Genomic DNA, 19,571 nt, shown 5'->3' with positions numbered 1-19,571 from the left:
CTACCTGTTCTCCTCAACCTTTGTCTCTAAGCATCCCTCCTCCCCAAACATCTCCTACTGTCCCCGCCAGGTGAGGCTCTCCACACATGTTCCTACTGAGAGGTCAGGCAGGGGCACCTACGTGTTTGCGAAAGAGGTCAGCGTGGGGTCCAAGCTGAGGATCAGCTTCCCGGACAAACTGCATCACGTCCTCGACCGTCCATGAGGAGGGGTCCCGGCCACTCAGTCGAGAGGCATCCCGGCTCTCCAGGTATTGGTCCGACCCTGCAGGACAGGAGGGCACCTACCATAAAGGGCGGGGACTGGTTTGTAAATCCCCACCACTCTCCTTGGCACATCTCAGTGGCCTTCTAGGTGACGCTCACAGTAGTGCTAGACCATGAGCCGAGGAACTGGAGATAGCTGGGGGAGGGAAGCATTTCCTCACAAAGGGAAAGCCAGATCTTTGTTTTTTAAGGGTAGATCTGATTTTTGGAAATGGCCAGAAGAAATTTTGCATTGAGGCTATGATTCAGCCCAAACCTGAGACAGTGGTACCAACATGGTAAGGGGACTATTTGGGTGCCTGGGGTCCTGGTGAGTGGGACTGTTTTTGCCTTGGCTCTGGGGGACGATTTCTAGAGAGATTGGTAGCCTGGTAAGATTAGAGACAAATCCTTGGCACGTGGGCAAAAAATACCCTGGATTCTTTTCCAAGGCCTGGAGAATAGGTGACCTCATTACAGCCTGATACACTAAGGCAGAAGCCGGTTTTTTGGTTTCTTTGAGATGGAGTCTTGCTCTGTCACCCAGGGGCTGGAGTGCAGTGGCGCCATCTCAGCTCACTGCAACTTCTGCCTCCCAGGTTCAAGCAATTGTCCTGCCTCAGCCTCCTGAGTAGCTGGGATTACAGGCATGTAGTAATTTTTGTATTATTAGTAGAGACGGGGTTTCACCATGTTGGCCCGGCTGGTCTTGAATTCCTGACCTCAAGTGATCTGCCTGCCTCGGCCTCCCAAAGTGCTGGGATTACAGGCGTGAACCACTGTGCCCAGCCACAAAAGTTTTTGCTTTGGCTGCCAGGAATCTCAATGTTAATTTAGTGTTTTGCTTGGAGCTTTCATCTCAATTTTGACTCAGATATAACGCCTCCTGTTTCCCCTGTGGGATCTGGGATCTCTGTATTTTGACCATCAGCTGTCAGAGATCTTTTACATGTTTTATTCTCTCTGCTTGGAATCTGTCCCCTTCTCTCCCTTCAATTTTTAATTTTCTTTGGGCAAACTGCAACTTAGCTAAGCAGGTCTTGGCTTCAGGGATCAGTTCCTTTATGAAACTTCTCTGGTCTAATACTGAAATAAATGGTCTCACAAAGGATTTAGTATATTCTTGGTTACAGATCATTCTGTACCCATTTTCCCCCATCACACCACGCTAGTAATCTCTATTCTCCATGAAGCAGTAAAGGAACCTTTAAAAATCAATAATTAGGCTGGGCATCATGGCTCATGCCTATAATCCCAGCCCTTTGGGATGCTGACGTGGGAGGATTGCTTGAGCCCAGGAGTTCAAGACCAGCTTGGGCAACAAAGCAAGAACCCCATCTCTACAAAAAATTTTTAAAAATTAGCTGGTATGGTGGCACATGCTTGCAGTCCTAGCTACTCAGAAGGCTGAGGCAGGAGATCATTTGATCCCAGGAGTTCCAGGCTGCAGTGAGCTGTGACCGTGCCATTGCAGTCCAGACTGGGTGACAGAGTGAGACCCTGTCTCAAAAAACAAAAACAAAAACAAAAAGAGGAGTAATTGAACCATGTCAACCCCTTCTAAAAACTCAATGCAGTGGCCTCCCTTTGCACATGAAATGAAATCTGAACTCCTTCCTGTGCTTGCCAGCGTCTATGAGGTACTCCATCAGCTGAGCCTTCCTACCTTCAGCCTCATTTCACTCTGCAACCCCTGCCCACAACTTACCCCTTACTTGCCGTGCTTCAAACACACTAGCCTTCTTTCTGCTTCTTGAATAAGTCAAGCATTTATCCTCTGACATGCAATTTCCTCTGTCTGGAATGTTCTTTTCCCAAATCTTTTCATGCCTGACTCCTTCTCAGCATTTGGTTCTTACCTGAAATACTGATTCCACAGAGAGGCCTTCCCTGATCTCCTATTCCCCACACAGTTCTTCACAATCCAATTACCCTAGTTGCCCCCCGCCCTCCCCACAGTACATAACGTTACCTAAAATAATTTCATGGACTCATTTATTTTATGTTTCTTATCTGTCTCCTCCCTATACAATATAAGCTCTCTCTTGTTCCTTGCTATGTTGCTGACACATAAAAGAGTGCCTGGTCTGCCACAGTAGATGTTCGAACACATCTGTTAGATAAATAATGATCACAGATAATAGTTACTTGTATATTTTTCTTTCTCTCCAACCAGACTATGTCTCTACTGAGGCAGGGTCCTTGCCTTGCTCATGTCTGTATCTACAGCATCCAGAGGTGCCTTGTTGCAAACTACCAAGTGGCAGAGCTAACACACACCTGTACACTGAGTGCAGTGGCTCACACTGTAATCCCAGCACTTTGAGTGGCCAAGGCAGGAGGATCGCTTGAGGCCAGGAGTTTGAGACCAGCCTGGGCAACATTGCGAGACCCTGTCTCTACAAAACAAGTAAAAAATTCAGCTGGGTGTGGTGGTATGCACCAATAGTCCCAGCTACTCAGGAAGCTGAGGTGTGAGGATGGCTTTAGTCTGGGAATTCAAGGTTAACAGTGAGCTATGATCATACCACTTCTGCACTCCAGCCTGGGTGACAGAGTAAGACCCTGTCTCAAAAACAAACAAACAATAAACAAACAACCACCTCCCCCTCCCCCCCACCACACACACACACCTGTTAAAGTAGAAGGGCCTAATATTTAACTCTCTCCTGCAAAGGCTAAGAATCTCCTCCCATTTGCCTTGATTCTGGGTCCCGGGCCTAAAAAGTCAAAGTACACTTTGTCTGGCCTGGCCTAGCCCAGCCCCTTTTGGAGCAGAGATTCTAGCATATTGTCTTTTCAAGCTTATAGTTGGGCGCTGGGGAGAGGTATGCTTGAGCCAGCAGGGGCTGCTTAGAGTCACAGAAATCCCAGTGGCTTTTTGGAGGTGTTAATAGATGGAAAGTTGGAGGGGGCTCTGTGAGCCAGTCACTTCTCCCTGTCTTAAAAGTCTACTGTGATGCTAAGAGAGAAATCAAGTGCAGAGAGGCTGTGGAGAACAGAGAGAAGATATGGGGAGAGAGTGTATATGCAAGAATGTGTTCTTCTTGGATCATCTTAGATAATTCCTCTAACCAGAGGCTAGATATCATATATACATATATACATGATATTATACACACATATATATGATAGTATATATAAATACACACATGCTACTGACTGAATATGTATCCCCTCAACATTCCCATGTTGAAATCCTACGCCTCCCCACCCACATGGTAATATATATTAGGAGGTATGACCTCTGGGCAGAGCGCTCATGAATGAGATTAGTACTCTCATCAAACAGGCTGCAGAGAGCTCCCTTGCCCCTTTGGCTGTGCGAGGTTACAGTGAGAAAATAGCTGTCTGAACCAGGAAGTGGGTCCTCATCAGACACCAGATCTGCTGGTGCCTTGATCTTGGACTTCCCAGTCTCCAGGACTGTGAGAAATAAATTATTGTTTATGAGCCACATAGTTCATGGTACTTTGTTAGAGCAGCCCAAATGGACTAAGACGACCCACATATTTAATACTACTACATATTTATATGCTTGTCTGTCAGCCTACTCCCATTAGAATATAAACTCCATGAGGGCAGGTGGTAGGAAGTTGCTAATTTATATGGTGATTAGGAGAGACGTCTCCGAAATGATGAAATCTGAGCAAAGACCTTGAGGCAGAAGAGCAAATAGCACATGTAGGATTTAGGAGGAAGGCCAATGTGTCAGAACAAAGCAAATGAGGGAGAAAGTGGTATGAAAAAACACTGAGAGGCATGGATGTGTGTGTTGAGGAAGAGGAGGGAAGTGGCAGTGAAGATAACAGAGGACCCCGTACACCATGGAAAACCACTGGCTTTTCTGAGTGAAATAGGTAGGTTTTGAGCACAGGAGTTACATGAACCAACTTGCAATAAGAAGGATCACTCTCATTGTCTATGTTGGTAACAGACTTCAGGGGGACATGGAGAGACCAATTAAGAAGGAGGCTATTGGCCAGGCGTGGTGGATCATGCCTGTAATCGCGGCACTTTGGGAGGCTGAGGTGGGCAGATCACGAGGTCAGGAGTTCGAGGCCAGCCTGGCTAACACGGTGAAACCCCGTCTCTACTAAAAATACAAAAAATTAGCCAGGCGAGGTGGCGGGCGCCCGTAGTCCCAGCTACTCGGGAGGCTGAGGCAGGAGAATTGCTTGAACCCAAGAGGCGGAGGTTGCAGTGAGCCGAGATCGTGCCACTGCACTCCAGCCTGGGCGACAGAGTGAGACTGTCTCAAAAAAAAAAAAAAAAAAAAAAAAAAGAGAGGCTATTAGGCCAGGCACAGTGGCTCATGCCTATAATCCCAGCACTCTGGGAGGCTGAGGCAGGCAGACTGCTTGAGCCCAGGAGTTTGAGACCAGCCTGGGTAACATGGCGAAACTCTGTCTCTGCAAAAAATTAGCTGGTTGTGGTGGTGTATGCCTGCAGTCCCAACTACTTGAAAGGTAGCTTGAGAGGAAGATCGCTTGAGCCCAGGAGCTTGAGGTTGCAATGAGCCATGATTGAGCCACTGTACTCCAGCCTGGGTGACATAGTGAGAGACACTGTTAAAAAAAAAAAAAAAAAAAAAGGAGGCCATTATGATAAGCCAGGCAAGAGACCACTGTGGCATGAACTACCAGGGTGGCAGTGGTAAAAAGTGACCTGATATATGAACAAAATTCTATAAAGAACCCCCACCATTGTCAACTCATTTGACCTTTAAAATAGCCCTTGAAGGAGGCATCATCACCATCTTTAGTTCAGAGGGGAAAGAGAGAGGAAGTGACTTGCCCTGTCTTTTCCTATTCCCTCTACAGACAGCCTATGGCAAAGCTCTCCCCATCGCCCCTCAATGTGTACGGCTGGCACTTACTCTTCAAGGAGGGCTTGTTGTCTCAGTCTGAGCCTGACTAAGGCAGGTGAGGCACATCCACAAGAGGCCAACCAGGATGCCTAATCATCCTGGTTAATGCAGTAAGAGAGGAAACAGACTCAACATCCAAATTCTTTAAGACAAATAATTCTAGGGCCAGCCAAATGAATCTTTTCATAGCCTTATGAAGACCATCGGGCTGTAAAGAGATTTATACAATGACCTGGCAGACAGACTCATGGTGGGTTTCCAAGGAAGAGTGGAGATGCCTAGGGAACAACAGTACCATCTGAGGCCAGTGCCAGGAGGGCAGCCTATCACAAAGTACTCTTCTCAGAAACAGGGCCTTGGGGAAGATAGAAATAACAGTAACTCCCCTCATACCTGGGGAACGATTTAGTTTCCAAAATGATTCCATATCCCTTCTTTCATTTGATCCTTTTAACACTCCTGTGGAAAGACCAGGTTGGTGTCACCATCTCCAGTTTGCACATGAGGAACATTCTGCATATGAGGAAGACCTGAGAGGTGAGATGACTGACTCAAGTCTCAAGGCAAGGGAGCCGAGGCTAGAATCAGCGCTCAGCTCTGCCTCTACTTGAGAGCCCTTTAGATTCCATTTTGCTGCCCTGCTGGGGTTAGGGTCGGGGGAGGGGCACCACAGGCTTCTTCCCATGATTCAGCCTTCCTGAAAGCTCGCTCTCTGCTGAGGTGACTTTTTTTCTTTTCTTTTCTTTTTTTTTTTGAGACGGAGTCTCACTCTGTCCCCCAGGCTGGAGTGCTGTGGCGTGATCTCGGCTCACTGCAAGCTTGGCCTCCCAGGTTCACGCCATTCTCCTGCCTCAGCCTCCCGAGTAGCTGGGACTACAGGCGCCCGCTACCACGCCTGGCTAATTTTTTGTATTTTCAGTAGAGACGAGGTTTCACCATGTTGGCCAGGATGGTCTCGATCTCTTGACCTCGTGATCCACCCTCCTCGGCCTCCCAAAGTGCTGGGATTACAGGCATAAGCCACCGTGCCTGGCAGAGGTGACTTTTTTTCATTGCAGGCTCTGCTAATGGAGTCTTTCTATACTTTCACACCTCACTCATGCGTCCCTGGGCTGGAGGAGGCTGGAATCAGGGTGTGGAAGTGACATTCTCCTGGCTCCCCACTGCTGCTTCTAGACCATCCTCCTATGAAAGCTCAGGTTCTTCAGAGGCCAAACATGTACCCAACCATCGGCTCTTCCTTGTCACTGTTACTCATAGATATCTGGGTTTCTACTCCTTGGTAAATGAAGACTTTTTGTTACTTAGCTCACTACCCACTGTTCCACCCCAACTCCTGCTCTAATCCTTGGAGGCAATCCAGCTACCATGCCTCCAGTGACTCTCACCTCCATTCTACTCCAAATACCTACTGCCAACACCACTGTCTGGTTCTTGCAATCCCTTGGAATAAATCCACTTCAGAATTTTAAGCATCCCATTCTCTGACCCCAACCTTCCATCTTTTCAGCTCTCTTGGGACTTATGTCCACTATAACCATCATATCACAAAGTTCTTTGGCATGTCAAACTTTCCATTTTCCCTATCCTAATTTAGCCTTGCATCCTTCCCACCCTGACTGCCTTCCCAGATCTAGTGGTCGATGACTTAAACTGCTCTTCCTGATTTCTGATTTCTTTACATACTCTCCCCCTTCCTCCCAGCTCTTGCTCTACTAGCTCAGCAAAAAAGCCCTTAATTCTCAAGCTGTCTTTTCTCATCCCATACCTACTAGGTTCCTAAGAATCACAGAAGAAAACCATAGCTTTTGCAAACTGGCCAACTAGTCTCCAAGCATAGTTGGGCGCTGAGGTTTCCTGCAAATCATCCCCTTTTCTTTGGTCCATTTTTCCCCATCTTCTTTAAGACTAGTCCAGTCTATCAGCGCTCCTAACCCCTTCCCTGACCAGGCCTTTCTCTATTCACTGATGGACACACTCAATCTTCCCTCCTCTCTTAGAGAAAGTGTGCCTCCTTTTGGCTTAAGACTGATGCCTCTGCCTATGCCCTTGATCCCACCACTCCTGAAGCCTTACTTTCTCCTCTTTCCTGTGTTCTTAATTGCTGTGTTTTGGGAGGTGCAAGCTGTCTGCTGACATATGTGCTTGAAGGGCTCCCATTCTGAAAGATCTTCTTTGACTTAGAGTCCTACTCATCACCAGCCTTTTTTTTCTCATCAAAGTCCCCAGCACAATCTGCCTTCAACCCTCTGCCACAGCACCAAGGCTGCTTTCGATAAGATCCACCAATTGCCCACTAATGGTGGAATCCAGTAGATGTTTCTCAGTCCCTTTTTTGCCAGAACTTTGTTATGCTGTGCTCTCCTTCCGATACTCTCTGTAGTCCTGGCCACCACAATATCAAATTCTTCTCACTTCGAATTTTCTAAATTTTCCCTCACTTTGAATATTCCTTTTTCTCCTTGGTGGGCTCGCCTTCCTGTTCTCACCTCCTAAGCTTTGTTGGTTCCCAGGACTTCATCTTTGGTTAACTGTTATTTTCATTCACTACATAGTTCTGAGAAGTGAGTATCATTCACCCTAAAATTTCAACTGCTATTTATACACTGGTGACTCCTAAATATTTAACTTCAGCCCAGCACTCTTCCCTGAGGATTGGATCTGCATAGCCACTGCCTGTTAGATGTCATCTATATGACCATGGGCTCCCCCACCTTCCTTCTCTTCTATGGTGGGTTCCCTCTCTCAGTGGATGGCACCACCATCTATCTGGCCACCACATCTAGAAACCTGGGAGACAGTCCTCACTCCGTTCTTCCTCACACCTGATTAAATCCTCAAATCTGATTAAATTTACCTTGTGAACAGTTTTCAAATCCACTCTCTCTTCTCCAAACCTTCTGTCTCTGCCCTAACCCAGGCCTTTGTCACTTCAGATCTGGCCCACTCGAGTAACCTCCTAACTTATTTAGGTTTCTCTAGTTTTGTCCCTCCTCAAATCCATGCTCAACACAATAGTCAGTCTATTCAAAACAAAAACCTGTCTTGCCTCTAATTAAACGCCCATTTAAGGTCTTCTATGATATATGCCTTGACCTTTCCAGGCTTTTCTCTTTGAGTCTCAGTATTACATTTTATGGTTGAGCAATTCCAAATTGCATGCAGTTCCTGGTATAATCAGTGCTATTTCTTATTCTTTTGCCCTTATTCATGTTGCCCCTCTTCCTGGAAAGCTCTCCCTCCTCTACCAGCCCTGATATGGCCATTTATACAGTTTCAAGCAAGGCATCACTCCCTTAAGAAAGTGTCCCTTGAACACCAAGCTTGGGTTAGGTATTCCTTCTTGTAATTTTCATATTACCCAAAGCATATGTCTGTCACTGCACTCAAGACATTGTTTAATAATTATCTGTTTAAGTGTCTCTCTCCCCATAATACCTTGAAGATAAAAAGTGACTGATTTTTGCTTCCCCATGACAAACACAGATGGAGTTCAAATAAATAGTTAATGGATAAATGAATGAATGAATGAATCCTTCCCTGTCCCTTTTGGGTCTAGGTCTTTGGCTCTTAGTTTCTGTTATACTCAAGCCAATCCTGGAGCTCCAATTACCTCCCAGGTGCAAGGCCAGGCACAAGAGTAAGTCCAGCCCCTAGTCCCACCACCAGGCAGAGGGCAACAGAGCTAGGTCCTCTCTGGCCTCCCAGAGCTCAGGAAGGAAGTGAAGGAAAGAGTGAGGGAGGGAAGGAGGGCCAGGACTCTGGTAAGCTTACCCCTGGAGCATAGCCTGCGCACAGCTGAGGCAGTGCTTGGTGGGAGGCCACAGGATGGAAGCAAGGGCCGGTGCCTTTGGGAGGTGCTGACAAGGTTGGTGGGATTCGAGGCAGAGTCCATTGAGTCTGAGTGTGGTTCCAAGGAGCGGGCTAGACTATTCCCCAGGACAAAGGTTTCACCTGAAAAACAGTGAAACCAGAGTTAGAGCTTAGAAGGACTGCCAGAGTGCTGGCTCCCAGGTACCTGTTTGAGTGGAGCAAGCAGCAACAAAAGAGAAAGCCCTGGGCAGGGACTCAGGAGGCCTGTGTACCAGTCATGGTTGTAGCTGTCATGAGGTGACCTTAGTCAAGCTCAGTGCCACTCTCTGGACTTTGGTCTCTTTAGAAATTCTTTCTCTTAGACTAGATGGTCTTTGAGGCTTTTTCTGGTCTAGATGCCCTATGCTTTTTCTCGATAAGGAACGTCTTAAACAAATGGAGCTATTCTAGGATGGAAGACACTGCCTTAGACACAACATGCTGAAGCTGGGATACATTGCTTAGATGAAGGTACTTTAAAAGGTGACCCTCTGTTCAACCAGCAGGACATGTCAGAAATGCTTCTTGATGCTTGGTTAAAGGCTTGTTTGTAAAGAATCTGCTCCTATGTTCCATTTGTCATTTTGTATTTGCCCTATTCTACGGAAACACTTCAAGGAAGCTGGTGTTGATGAGCGGTGAGCTTGGGCATGGAGATGAGAATCAGGGGTATAATCTGGCCCTGCCACTCAGCAGAGTGCTTCTTGGAGAATGTTAGTCTCCTTGTCTACAACATGGGAAGCCCCTTTCTTCCACGGAGTTTGTGAATATCACAAAAGAATGGCTATGAAAGTCTTTCCTTGTAAAGGGAATCTTACCCTTATGTTTCTATACCCAGTCCATGGCCCAGCACCAGGCGGCAGCACCCAATCACTGTACAAAGAACCTGAAGCAGATTCCTCATGACTGGGTTCTACCCAAACCAAATCAGTTCCTCAGCCCAGGCCACAACATTCTCTGCTTGTGGAGGGTGTCTTGAGCATAACACTGTCCTTTATCATTTTTCAAAGACATCAAGTATTTAGGTAATGCTTGGGATTCATTCGGAGCCTCTGATGAACACTAAATTTGAGCACATTGTTTGGCACACAGTAAGGCCTCAATGTTAAGATGGTTTAGGATTTTAGGACTGCTTTCTAATACTTACCTAAAATTGCTTGGCAACTATGAGTAAAATCTAGGATTAGACAGCTATTTACCTTTATATCAAGGAGGCTAATTGTTGAAACCCTTTCCTAGAAGTGGTTCTGAAAAGATAAGTCTTTGAGGGTCCATAATACCTAAGCCATATCCCACCTTCTTTCTGCAGATGAGGGTTCTGATTCCTATTTTCCAGGAAAAATGACTAGCAGGGTCCCATTTTGAGACATGAATGGGAATCCAATCCAGGATATAGGAGACCTGGGTTCTTCTATACCTGGGCTCCTGCCTTTCACTAGGTATGTGATTCTAGACAACTTGTCTTCTCTAAGCACCAGTTTCTTCATGTGTAAAATGGGGAAAAACCATCCCCTATCATGCTGAGAACATCAAATGAGAAAATGGAATGGGAGGAACTTTATGAATGTGAAAAATTGTTATTTTGTATTTCATTCGGAGTTGAAGTGGCAAATCTAAGCTGTCTGTGATAGTTCAAGAAAAATATTTCATCCAGTTTCAGCATTTATCAGCAGGGTAACCTCACCCTTCTAGTTCTCATTTTATTCAGCTAAGACTGGGGATAGTATTGTCTGCCTCACATGAGCTAACAGATGTGAAGAATAATTATGATGACAAAGCCAGGGGCTTACCAGGTGCTGATGCAAACCATTGAGTGTCTCTTCCTTTCAGCAATGCTAAGAACACTGAGACGCAGATTCTGAGTTGAAAGGTCTGAAAATCTGGACTGATGGCAAGTCATGAAATCTTATCCTAATGAGATGTACTGAAAGCATCATGCTCCAAAGTTCTGGGAGGTCCTAGTCCTGATAAGGCTGATCAGACAAGGCTCTCTTTGGTAAGACAGTGCCAGAATAGAAGATTGCAAATACTTTTTTTTTTTTGGAGACAGTCTCACTCTATCACCCAGGCTGGAATGCAGTGGCACGACTCACTGCACTCCACTGCAACCTCCACCTCCTGGGTTCAAGCGATTCTTATGCCTCAGCCTCCCAAGTAGTTGGGACCACAGGTGCGTGCCATCACGCTCCACTGATTTTTTTTTTTTTTTTGTATTTTTAGCAGAGATGGGATTTTGCCATGTTGGCCAGGCTAGACTTGAACTCCTGGCCTCAAGTGATCTGCCCACCTCGGTCTCCCAAAGTGTTGGGATCACAGGTGTGAGCAACCACACCCGGCCTGAAGACTGCAATACTTTCAAACTGTGTTCTACAGAGCCCTGTGGGCCCTCCACAGGGAGGCCAAGTAAGTAGGGCTATGGGCCTCATCCCAGCTTCTATCAAAACTACTCTGGTTTTAATTTTTATGAACTGGAGTGTATACAAATTTTATATACAATTTTACCTTGGCCAAAAAACCTTTTTTTTTTTTTTTAAAAAGGAGTTCTACTGGTAAAACAAAACAAACTTTGAAACCACTGGCCCAGGTGTCAAAGACTGGGGCTGGAAGACTTGATTAGTCAATGATCACTGCCTTTTTATAGGATTCCTTTGCCCATCTATAAAATGGAGATGAAAAATGCTTAAACTTCCTAGGGTCAGTGTAAAATGTACTATTGATATGCTGCAGATATGGGAGCAACTGGGATCAAACAAACATTTGTTGAGCACCCTTTGTGTGTGTGACAGCCACTATACTAGTTATGGTACATGCAGAGGTAAACAAATATCAAGGACCTAGCCCTTATGCATGTATTTTCAGTGAGAAGCAGCTCTTCTCAGAGTATCGCATTGCAAAGCTGACCTTAAAAATTAGAGTTCCCAGTGGAGGGTGATCAGAGTGGTGGTGGGGAACCTCAAGATCATGGCAAAGGGGAAAGGCAATGGGAAGGCATCGTCTAGAGAAAAGTCAAGGGAGAGAAACACCCTAAGGGCAGTCATGGGAGAAGAAGAAGAATGGAAGTAGATTTGCTCTTTTGGAATACAGAGAGTAGAATGGGGGCAGGAGTTGTAAGAAGGCAGATGTCAGCTTAAAAAGGAGGGCATTTTGGCTGGGCACAGTGGCTCACACCTGTAATCCCAGCACTTTGGGAGGCCGAGGCGGGTGGATCACCTGATGTCGGGAGTTCGAGATCAGCCTGACCAACATGGAGAAACCCCGTCTCTACTAAAAATACAAAATTAGCCGGGTGTGGTGGTGCATGCCTGTAATCCCAGCTACTCGGGAGGCTGAGGTAGGAGAATTGCTTGAACCCAGGAGGTGGAAGTTGCGGTGAGCTGAGATCGTGCCATTGCACTCCAGCCTGGGCAATGAGTGAAAGTCCGTCTCAAAAAAAACAAAAAACAAAAAACAAAACAAAACAACAAAAAAAAAGGAGGGCATTTTAGCAATAAGAACTGCCCAACAATAAAATCAATTGCCAAAGATAGAATCTGTCATCAGGAATATTTAAGCAGAGTTCAGATGACCACCCTCATGTGTTGGGCTAGATACTAGATCATCTCTAGAGTACTTTCCACTTCCAAGATGCAAAGATTCCATGCTCATAACCGAGCTTTCCCCTTTATGGGTGTGAACTGAGTGACCAAGGAACTAGAGATGTTGATCTAAGAAAATTCTTACACCAACGCAGGACCCAAAGACATAGCACAGTCCTTGTGCATGCTTACATCACTCTCAGTGTTAAAAAAAAAAAAAAAATCCCTCTCTGAACCACTTCCCACATCGTTTACTACTCTTTGATTCAACAAATACTATTAATTACTTACCATGTGACAGGATGATGGATACTGAGAATGGTGAAAAAGATATTGTCTCTATCCTCATGGAACATTTACTATAGTGAGGCAAATGACAAAATACAGGTAGCTAAAAATATTAGCAACTATTATAATTATAACAAAGGAAGAAACAGGATATTAAGATGGACAGTATCAAGTGCATCTCTTTTGGATGAGGAGAGCCTTGGAGGTCTTCCTGACACCTTGAAGTTTAAGCTGTGGTCCCAAGAAGGTCCACCTGAAAAGCAGATGTGTGCCAGACAGTGTGCTTCAGTGAATTATGAGCATTTGCGTCATCTTAAAACTCTGACAATTCTAGTTGGAAACCTATGTGGGGATCAGGGTGCATCCTGATATTTCAGTTTTTATTTGGCTTTAACCACTGTGAATCTTGGGATTTTGGCAGGAGAACCACTTTATAACTAACTCAGAAGACCGGGATGACAACTGGAAAGAAAGGCACGAGGAACCAATGTCATGGGCAGTGAACCACTTCCTCTAACAGAGAGGAACCTGAGAATCCCCAAACAGCAGACTCAGAGGTTAATGCTTAGTAGATTTCAATTACAGCTAAACTTAATAGTCACTGGGACCAGTGAAATCAATACAATCTCCTGCTTAATACTGTCCTAACAATCTCCTGCCTCATAGTGAGCCACCGCACCCGGCCAGGCCTCTTTTACTTAGTCTTCAGTAGCCACTTACTTGATCTAGCCACATGTATAGTTCTGCTCTGACATCACCTCCCCCAGGAATCCTCCCTTGACCTCCTCTTTCACCACACTCCTGGCTCATCATGCCTTGCTGGGCCAGAGTACCTCTGTGCTCTGCTTTCACCACATACATGTTCGTATTGTCCCTAATACTGAAGGTAGGGACAATATCTTTGTCACCATTCTCAGTATTTTTTAGGGTGCCAGAAGGGGCTTTTTTTTTTTTTTTTTTTGAGATGGAGTTTCGCTCTGTCACCCAGGCTGGAGTGCAATGGCGCGATCTCAGCTCACTGCAACCTCCGCCTCCCAGGTTCAAGCGATTCTCCTGCCTCAGCCTCCCGAGTAGCTGGGATTACAGGCATGCACCACCATGCCCAGCTAATTTTTGTATTATTAGTAGAGACAGGGTTTCACGATGTTAGCCAGGCTGGTCTCGAACTCCCAACCTCAGGTGATCCACCCGCCTTGGCCTCCCAAAGTGCTGGGATTACAGGCGTGAGCCACTGTGCCTGGCTGGGCCTCTTTTACTTAGTCTTCACCAGCCTCTTGATCCAGCCACATGTATAGTTCTGAAGAACAGACTCTGCTCTGACATTGCCTCCCCCAGGAATCCTCCCTTGACTTCTTCTTTTACCGTACTCCTTGCTCATCATGCTTTGCTGGGCCAGAGTACCTCTGTGCTCAGCTTTCACCACATACATGTTCACATATCTCTCCCTGTCTCAGCAATTTGAGTGCAGGGATGCAGTCTGTCTCACCTCTGTCTCCCTAGAGTCTAGTATAGAATCGGGCACAGAGTTAAGTATTTGTAAATATTTGATGACCTAAAGTAAAACAACTGGCCTGGATTATTCAAAATGCCAATGTCATGTCGTGAAAGATAGAAAAAAAAAGGTGGATAACTGTTCTAGATAAAGGAAACTAAAGAGACAGGAGAATTAAATGCAGTGGATGATCCTTTATTGAATCCTGGATTAGGAAAAAACAGCTATAAAGGACATTAGTGTGACAACTGGGGGAAATTCTAATATGAACTATAGAATAGCTAGTAGTATATTAATTAATTAATTAATTATTATTATTTTTGAGACAGAGTCTCACTCTGTTGCCCCGGCTGGAGTGCAGTGGCACAATCTTGGCTCATTGCAACCTCTGCCTCCTGGGTTCAAGCAATTCTGCCTCAGCCTCCCGAGTAGCTGGAATTATAGGCGTGTACCACCATGCCCAGCTAATTTTTGTATTTTTGGTAGAGATAGAGTTTCACTATGTTGGCCCAGCTGATCTTGAACTCCTGACCTCAAGTGATCTGCCCACCTTGGCATCACACAGTGCTGGGATTATAGGCATGAGCCACCACACCTGGCCTAGTAGTATTTTATTAATGTTAAATTTCATTAGGTTTTTTTTTTTTTTTTTTTTTTGAGACAGAGTCTCGCTCTGTCGCCCAGGCTGGAGTACAGTGGCGCAATCACTGCTCACTGCAAGCTCCGCCTCCCGAGTTCATGCCATTCTCCTGCCTCAGCCTCCTGAGTAGCTGGGACTACAGGCGCCTGCCACCACGCCCGGCTAATTTTTTTTTTTGTATTTTTAGTAGAGACGGGGTTTCACCGTGTTAGCCAGGATAGTCTTGATCTCCTGACCTCACGATCCGCCCGCCTCAGCCTCTCAAAGTGCTGGGATTACAGGCGTGAGCCACCGAGCCTGGCCTCAATAGTTTTTATTTATGTTAAATTTCTTAATCATAATACTATTATGTTCCTTATTCTTAGGAGATAAACACAAAAGTATTTAAGGATAAAATCTCTCATCTGCAGTTAACTCTCAAATGGTTCAGTAAATCAATGAAAAACATTTTAAATATATAGGTATTCAACAAGTACGTATATTTATATGTGTATATATAGTTAGGAGAAACAGATGAAGTAAATACTGCAAAAAGTTAAGTGGTAAAGATAGGCAAAGAGTTCATGGTTGCTTATTCTATTTTTGTAACTTTTCTGTAGGTTTGAAATTTTTAAAATAAAACATTGGAGAAAAAAGTAATAGTCTCAACTTAGGTAGGAAAGCTTAATGGGATATGAAATCTCCCTGAGCTTTGGGTGACTACCTGCTATATCGGAAGTGCATGGTCAGTTGGGCCAGGACTGTAAGTGGTAGGGTAGTGCGGAGACAAGGATATAGGAAAGGGAGAGGGCGAGTAAGCACCCAGATAACAGAGGTGGTACCTATGGATGTCTAGTAGAAGCATGCAGCCAGGCAGAAGGGCAGGAGTCATAAATACCAGATCCAAAGGGCAAAGCAAAAGCTCTTGTACAGATCAAGATCTTTGGCAGAGGTTTGGGTAAGTAATCAGAAAAACACAGGAAATGATAATATCAGAGGTGGGGCAAAGGGTCAGTAAGGCAGGCAAGCAGGCAGGAAGGATACACTAAGAAGCACAGAGGAATTAGAAGTTTAGGCAAGGCTCTGGCTTGTCTGGGCATAGTTAAAGGCTAATTTCAGGGAAGCAAATAGAAACTAGAGTGAGAGCAGACAAGTTGCTGAGCACCCACGAGGAGAAACAGCTTAAGAGCAGAGGAGGACACAAAAAGTGGGCTCAATCTGTCTGAAAATGGGGAAGGGAGAGGTAGCAGCTAATGGCAGAATGTGATACCTTGGTCTTTGTTTCTCTTAGTTTGTGAGGCAAGAAGAGTCTGGCTAAAGTTTGCTTCCTCTTATCTAGTGGCTGAATCAGAGAGATGTAAATTGGGGCAGAATTCCCGGTCCCAAACCACTTTTGGGACTGCAGGCCCATGAGGTACATCCTTACCAGTCTCTGAATGCTGCTACCAGTATATTTCTCTCACTTCTTAATGATGGCATTCCATTTAAGAATTTGGAGTTCCTATTTCTTTGAGAAATCTCTTTTTAAACTAGCAGCTACACTCATGGATATGCTAACCCCCATTCATTCATCCATTCTTTCAGAATCCCAGGTAGGCCTAACTTTCACATCTGAAATGTAGGTCAGAGTTCCTGAATGCCTAACTGGAGGTATTTAACAACTTGCCTTTGTCTGTACCAGCTCTACCATGCCCAGTCCAGACTCCCAGTGCAACATTCTAACTGCAAGTCAGACTGCCTTTTTCTATTCTCAGAGACTGGTACTGAAAGAAAGCAATCTAGCATGGGTTAGGTGAGAAGAAGTTCCCTCCATAGAAAAGGATCAGCCAGGGGATCACAGAAATGGCTGCAGGGATCAGATGGTCTGGCCCCCACAGAGTATTTAAAATTCAGGTATCTTTTTGACCTGCTTGCAAGTCACATAAGCAATACGGATTTGGGTACAGAAGTATCTATGAGGGAAATGGGGAAGGAGAATGGGGGGAACAGTCACTTCCCTGGGCACATTCTCTAGAAGCAGTGCTTTTATCGGAGGTGATTCTGTTAAGACTATGATGAAAAGACACCAGGCAAGGCAGTGTGGGAACAAGGCTTGTTTGTGTAGAGGAAGGTTGGAAAAGACACCTTTCAGACTTGTGCCCTCCCATCAACAGACAGCACAGCACCCACACTGGCAGCACCCCTTCCTATTTCTCTGCTCAGGACACAATCTGCAGGGCTTTTTTAAGGGCCTTTCCTCCCGCTCAGTAATGACCTACCTTGCTATGTTTAAGGCTGAGCTTTTCTTCCCTCCCTTGTTCTATGTCCTGGGTTCCAGATGAGAGACGCAGAGTTCCATTGAATCTTTAATCTCTCTCGGAAGTACTTAGTCACTGATTTGGCCACGTGGCATCTGCTTTCCCATTGTGGGTCTGGTATGTTAACTAAGAAAGTTATTTTCCAGCCGAGTTAGAAATAGCAGGAACTTGAATTGACTTGTTAGACTGGCAGTGCTGGAAGTTAGGGCCATGTGCCAAAGGAAAGAATAGATGGCCAATCACCAGGGAGCAAATTTCTCAATCTGTAGCCTGAGACTAAACCTTCCTGCTGGCAAGGGAGATCTGTGTTAGGCCTTTGCTGCCAGGTTCACACTGGGAGACGTTCTGTGACTTCTTGGTGGCTCCACATGCAGTCTGAAACTCAGAAGGGGAATTGCGAACCACCTTTTATCTAGGGATAAGGATCTAGAGGAAATAGGGGTGATCCTAGAGACAGAAAACAAAACCCTGAAGAAAAAGTAAAGAGAGGAGGCTGAAAAGTCTCAGATATGGCAAAGGTAAGGGACAGAAAAGCAGACCTCCGGATAGTAGGTGCCAGGCCAGTAGTTCTGAAGGCTGGCCCTGGGCCCCTGCAGGTGCTGCTGCTAGCCCTGTCCCCCACTCTCAGCCCAGGCCCCATCCCAGCTCCTACCTGGTAGGTACCTGTCGTGGCTGTGGCTGTACTCTGTGGCAGTGAGTGACAAGTGAGTCTGTGTAAAGGGCTGGTTGCCAAACAGATTGTCACTACGAAGGTTGTGGCAGAGTTTCTCCAGGAAGCGGAGGACGTAGGTGATGCTGTTGACTGCTGGGAGGTTGAGGGTATGCTGTTCCCGGTCAAACACAGCTGTGGAGTGAGTAAACAGGGCCAAGCATGTCAACCTGGCAGTGGAGTACAGTGCTGGGCAGGAGGAGTCCAGCCCACTGCTTGTCTCAGGCTTACCTGGTTACACAAAGGGGAATCAGTGCCCCAGGTTTCCTCCCTCCCCTCCTTTAACTCCCTCCCCCGAGGGCTTTGATTTTTGCCTCCAATTGTAAAGGGCTTGCAAATATGGGAGTGGCCAGGCCAGGTCTGTTGCACCCTGGGCTCTGGAATGATTTTATTCAACTTGTGAAAACAACTGTGAACATAATTCTCTCTGCTCTATCACTTGGCTGGACCTCCCCAGGAAATCTACTCATTTAGGGTGCTATTTTCACAAGAACTGCCCAAGAACAGAGAAGCTCAGCAGAAGAGTAGAATATAGCCATAGCCAGCAATGGTATGGGTACACAATTTCTGATCTACATAAGGGCACTAGAAGTTTGGCAACATTTGGAACTGTTTCATGCCTGGTGTTAGTTTACTTCCTATCATCTTTTTCTATAAAAATGTATCAGTATAATCCTTAAAAAGCAAAGACCTGTGTATTTGTCTCTGAGGGCAGCAAGGACATGGAGATTTGGGGAGATAGGTCATTCTCAAGAACCAGTTTTGAGGCAGAAGAAGAACCCCAGAGGGGGTATAGGAGAGCAGCTAAAGAGAGGCAGTAAAGAAGGCCAGGTTCCTACACACCACTACACAGAAACAAAGAAGAGACCAGGGAGTAGCCTGGGCCTCAGAAGGGACATAAGGCTTAATTTCCCAGGCACTTCCCAGTCTTTTTTTTTTTTTTTTTGAGACAGAGTCTTGCTCTGTCACCCAGGCTGGGGTGCAGTGGCACGATCTCAGCTCAGTGCAACCTCCGCCTCCCAGGTTCAGGCGATTCTCTTGCCTCAGCCTCCCGATCTGGGACTATAGGCGTGCACCACCATGCCTGGCTAATGTTTTGTATTTTTTTTTTTAGTAGAGACGGGGTTTTGCCATGTTGGCCAGGCTGGTCTTCAACTCCTGACCTCAGGTGATCCGCCCACCTCAGCCTCCCAAAGTGCTGGGATTACAGGTGTGAGCCACTGCGCCTGGCCAGTTCCCAGTCTTCTATAATAATTCCCTGCCTGTCTGCTCCATCCTCCTCACAGCCAAGTACTCCCTAGTCTAGGTTCCCACACCACTCTGTATACATTTCCCTATTACAGCACTTCTGACAGTTAGCTATGTATATTCTTTCTTTTTCACTGGTATGGAGCCTAAGCTGTCATCTTCTATTCTCCCCTTCTCCTGGCCAGTGTCTGGCAATCACCTGACACATAGTAAGGGTTCAATAAATGTTTGCTACAATAATACAGTCTGGTTATTTATGGAGTCTTCCATGCCAGCGGGGTTTCCTGAAGCTGGTCATTACAACCTTCTAGGGAGGAGGGGCAGGGGATTATGGAATAGCATCAGTTAAGACTGAAAGGCTCTAGTTCAAGTCTTC

At 45.8% G+C, this 19,571-nt stretch overlaps 2 protein-coding genes across 18 annotated transcripts in view; one reads left to right on the top strand and one right to left on the bottom strand.

Annotated features, from left to right (window-relative positions):
* SCMH1 (Scm polycomb group protein homolog 1) overlaps window positions 1–19,571 on the bottom strand; it is a 205,918-nt gene that overhangs the window by 1,255 nt on the left and 185,092 nt on the right. For 9 of the 14 annotated variants that reach the window (XM_055254815.2, XM_063625167.1, XM_063625166.1 and 6 more), the window contains 4 exons: window positions 17,891–18,082; window positions 8,890–9,069; window positions 5,509–5,574; window positions 122–264 (listed from right to left, as the gene is read on the bottom strand). In XM_055254815.2, coding sequence (XP_055110790.1) covers window positions 122–264; window positions 5,509–5,574; window positions 8,890–9,069; window positions 17,891–18,082 — 581 coding nt within the window. Of the gene's footprint in view, window positions 1–121; window positions 265–5,508; window positions 5,646–8,889; window positions 9,070–17,890; window positions 18,083–19,571 lie in introns of those variants that run through there. The other 5 variants (XM_055254817.2, XM_063625169.1, XM_055254818.2 and 2 more) reach the window with 2 other exon arrangements.
* The window catches only part of CTPS1 (CTP synthase 1), a 132,137-nt gene that overhangs the window by 48,396 nt on the left and 64,170 nt on the right, over window positions 1–19,571 (top strand). Inside the window, exon 18 of one of the 4 annotated variants that reach the window (XM_055254831.2) lies at window positions 13,252–14,416. The exons of the other annotated variants lie outside the window; for them this stretch is intronic. Within the exon in view, the coding sequence (XP_055110806.1) occupies window positions 13,252–13,267 (16 nt within the window). The 3' untranslated portion in view covers window positions 13,268–14,416. Of the gene's footprint in view, window positions 1–13,251; window positions 14,417–19,571 lie in introns of those variants that run through there. 4 annotated transcript variants of the gene reach the window in all.

This window comes from Symphalangus syndactylus, chromosome 12, assembly GCF_028878055.3.
Source record: "Symphalangus syndactylus isolate Jambi chromosome 12, NHGRI_mSymSyn1-v2.1_pri, whole genome shotgun sequence".
NCBI lineage: Eukaryota > Metazoa > Chordata > Mammalia > Primates > Hylobatidae > Symphalangus > Symphalangus syndactylus.
This window is presented reverse-complemented; position numbering and strand designations above follow the sequence as displayed.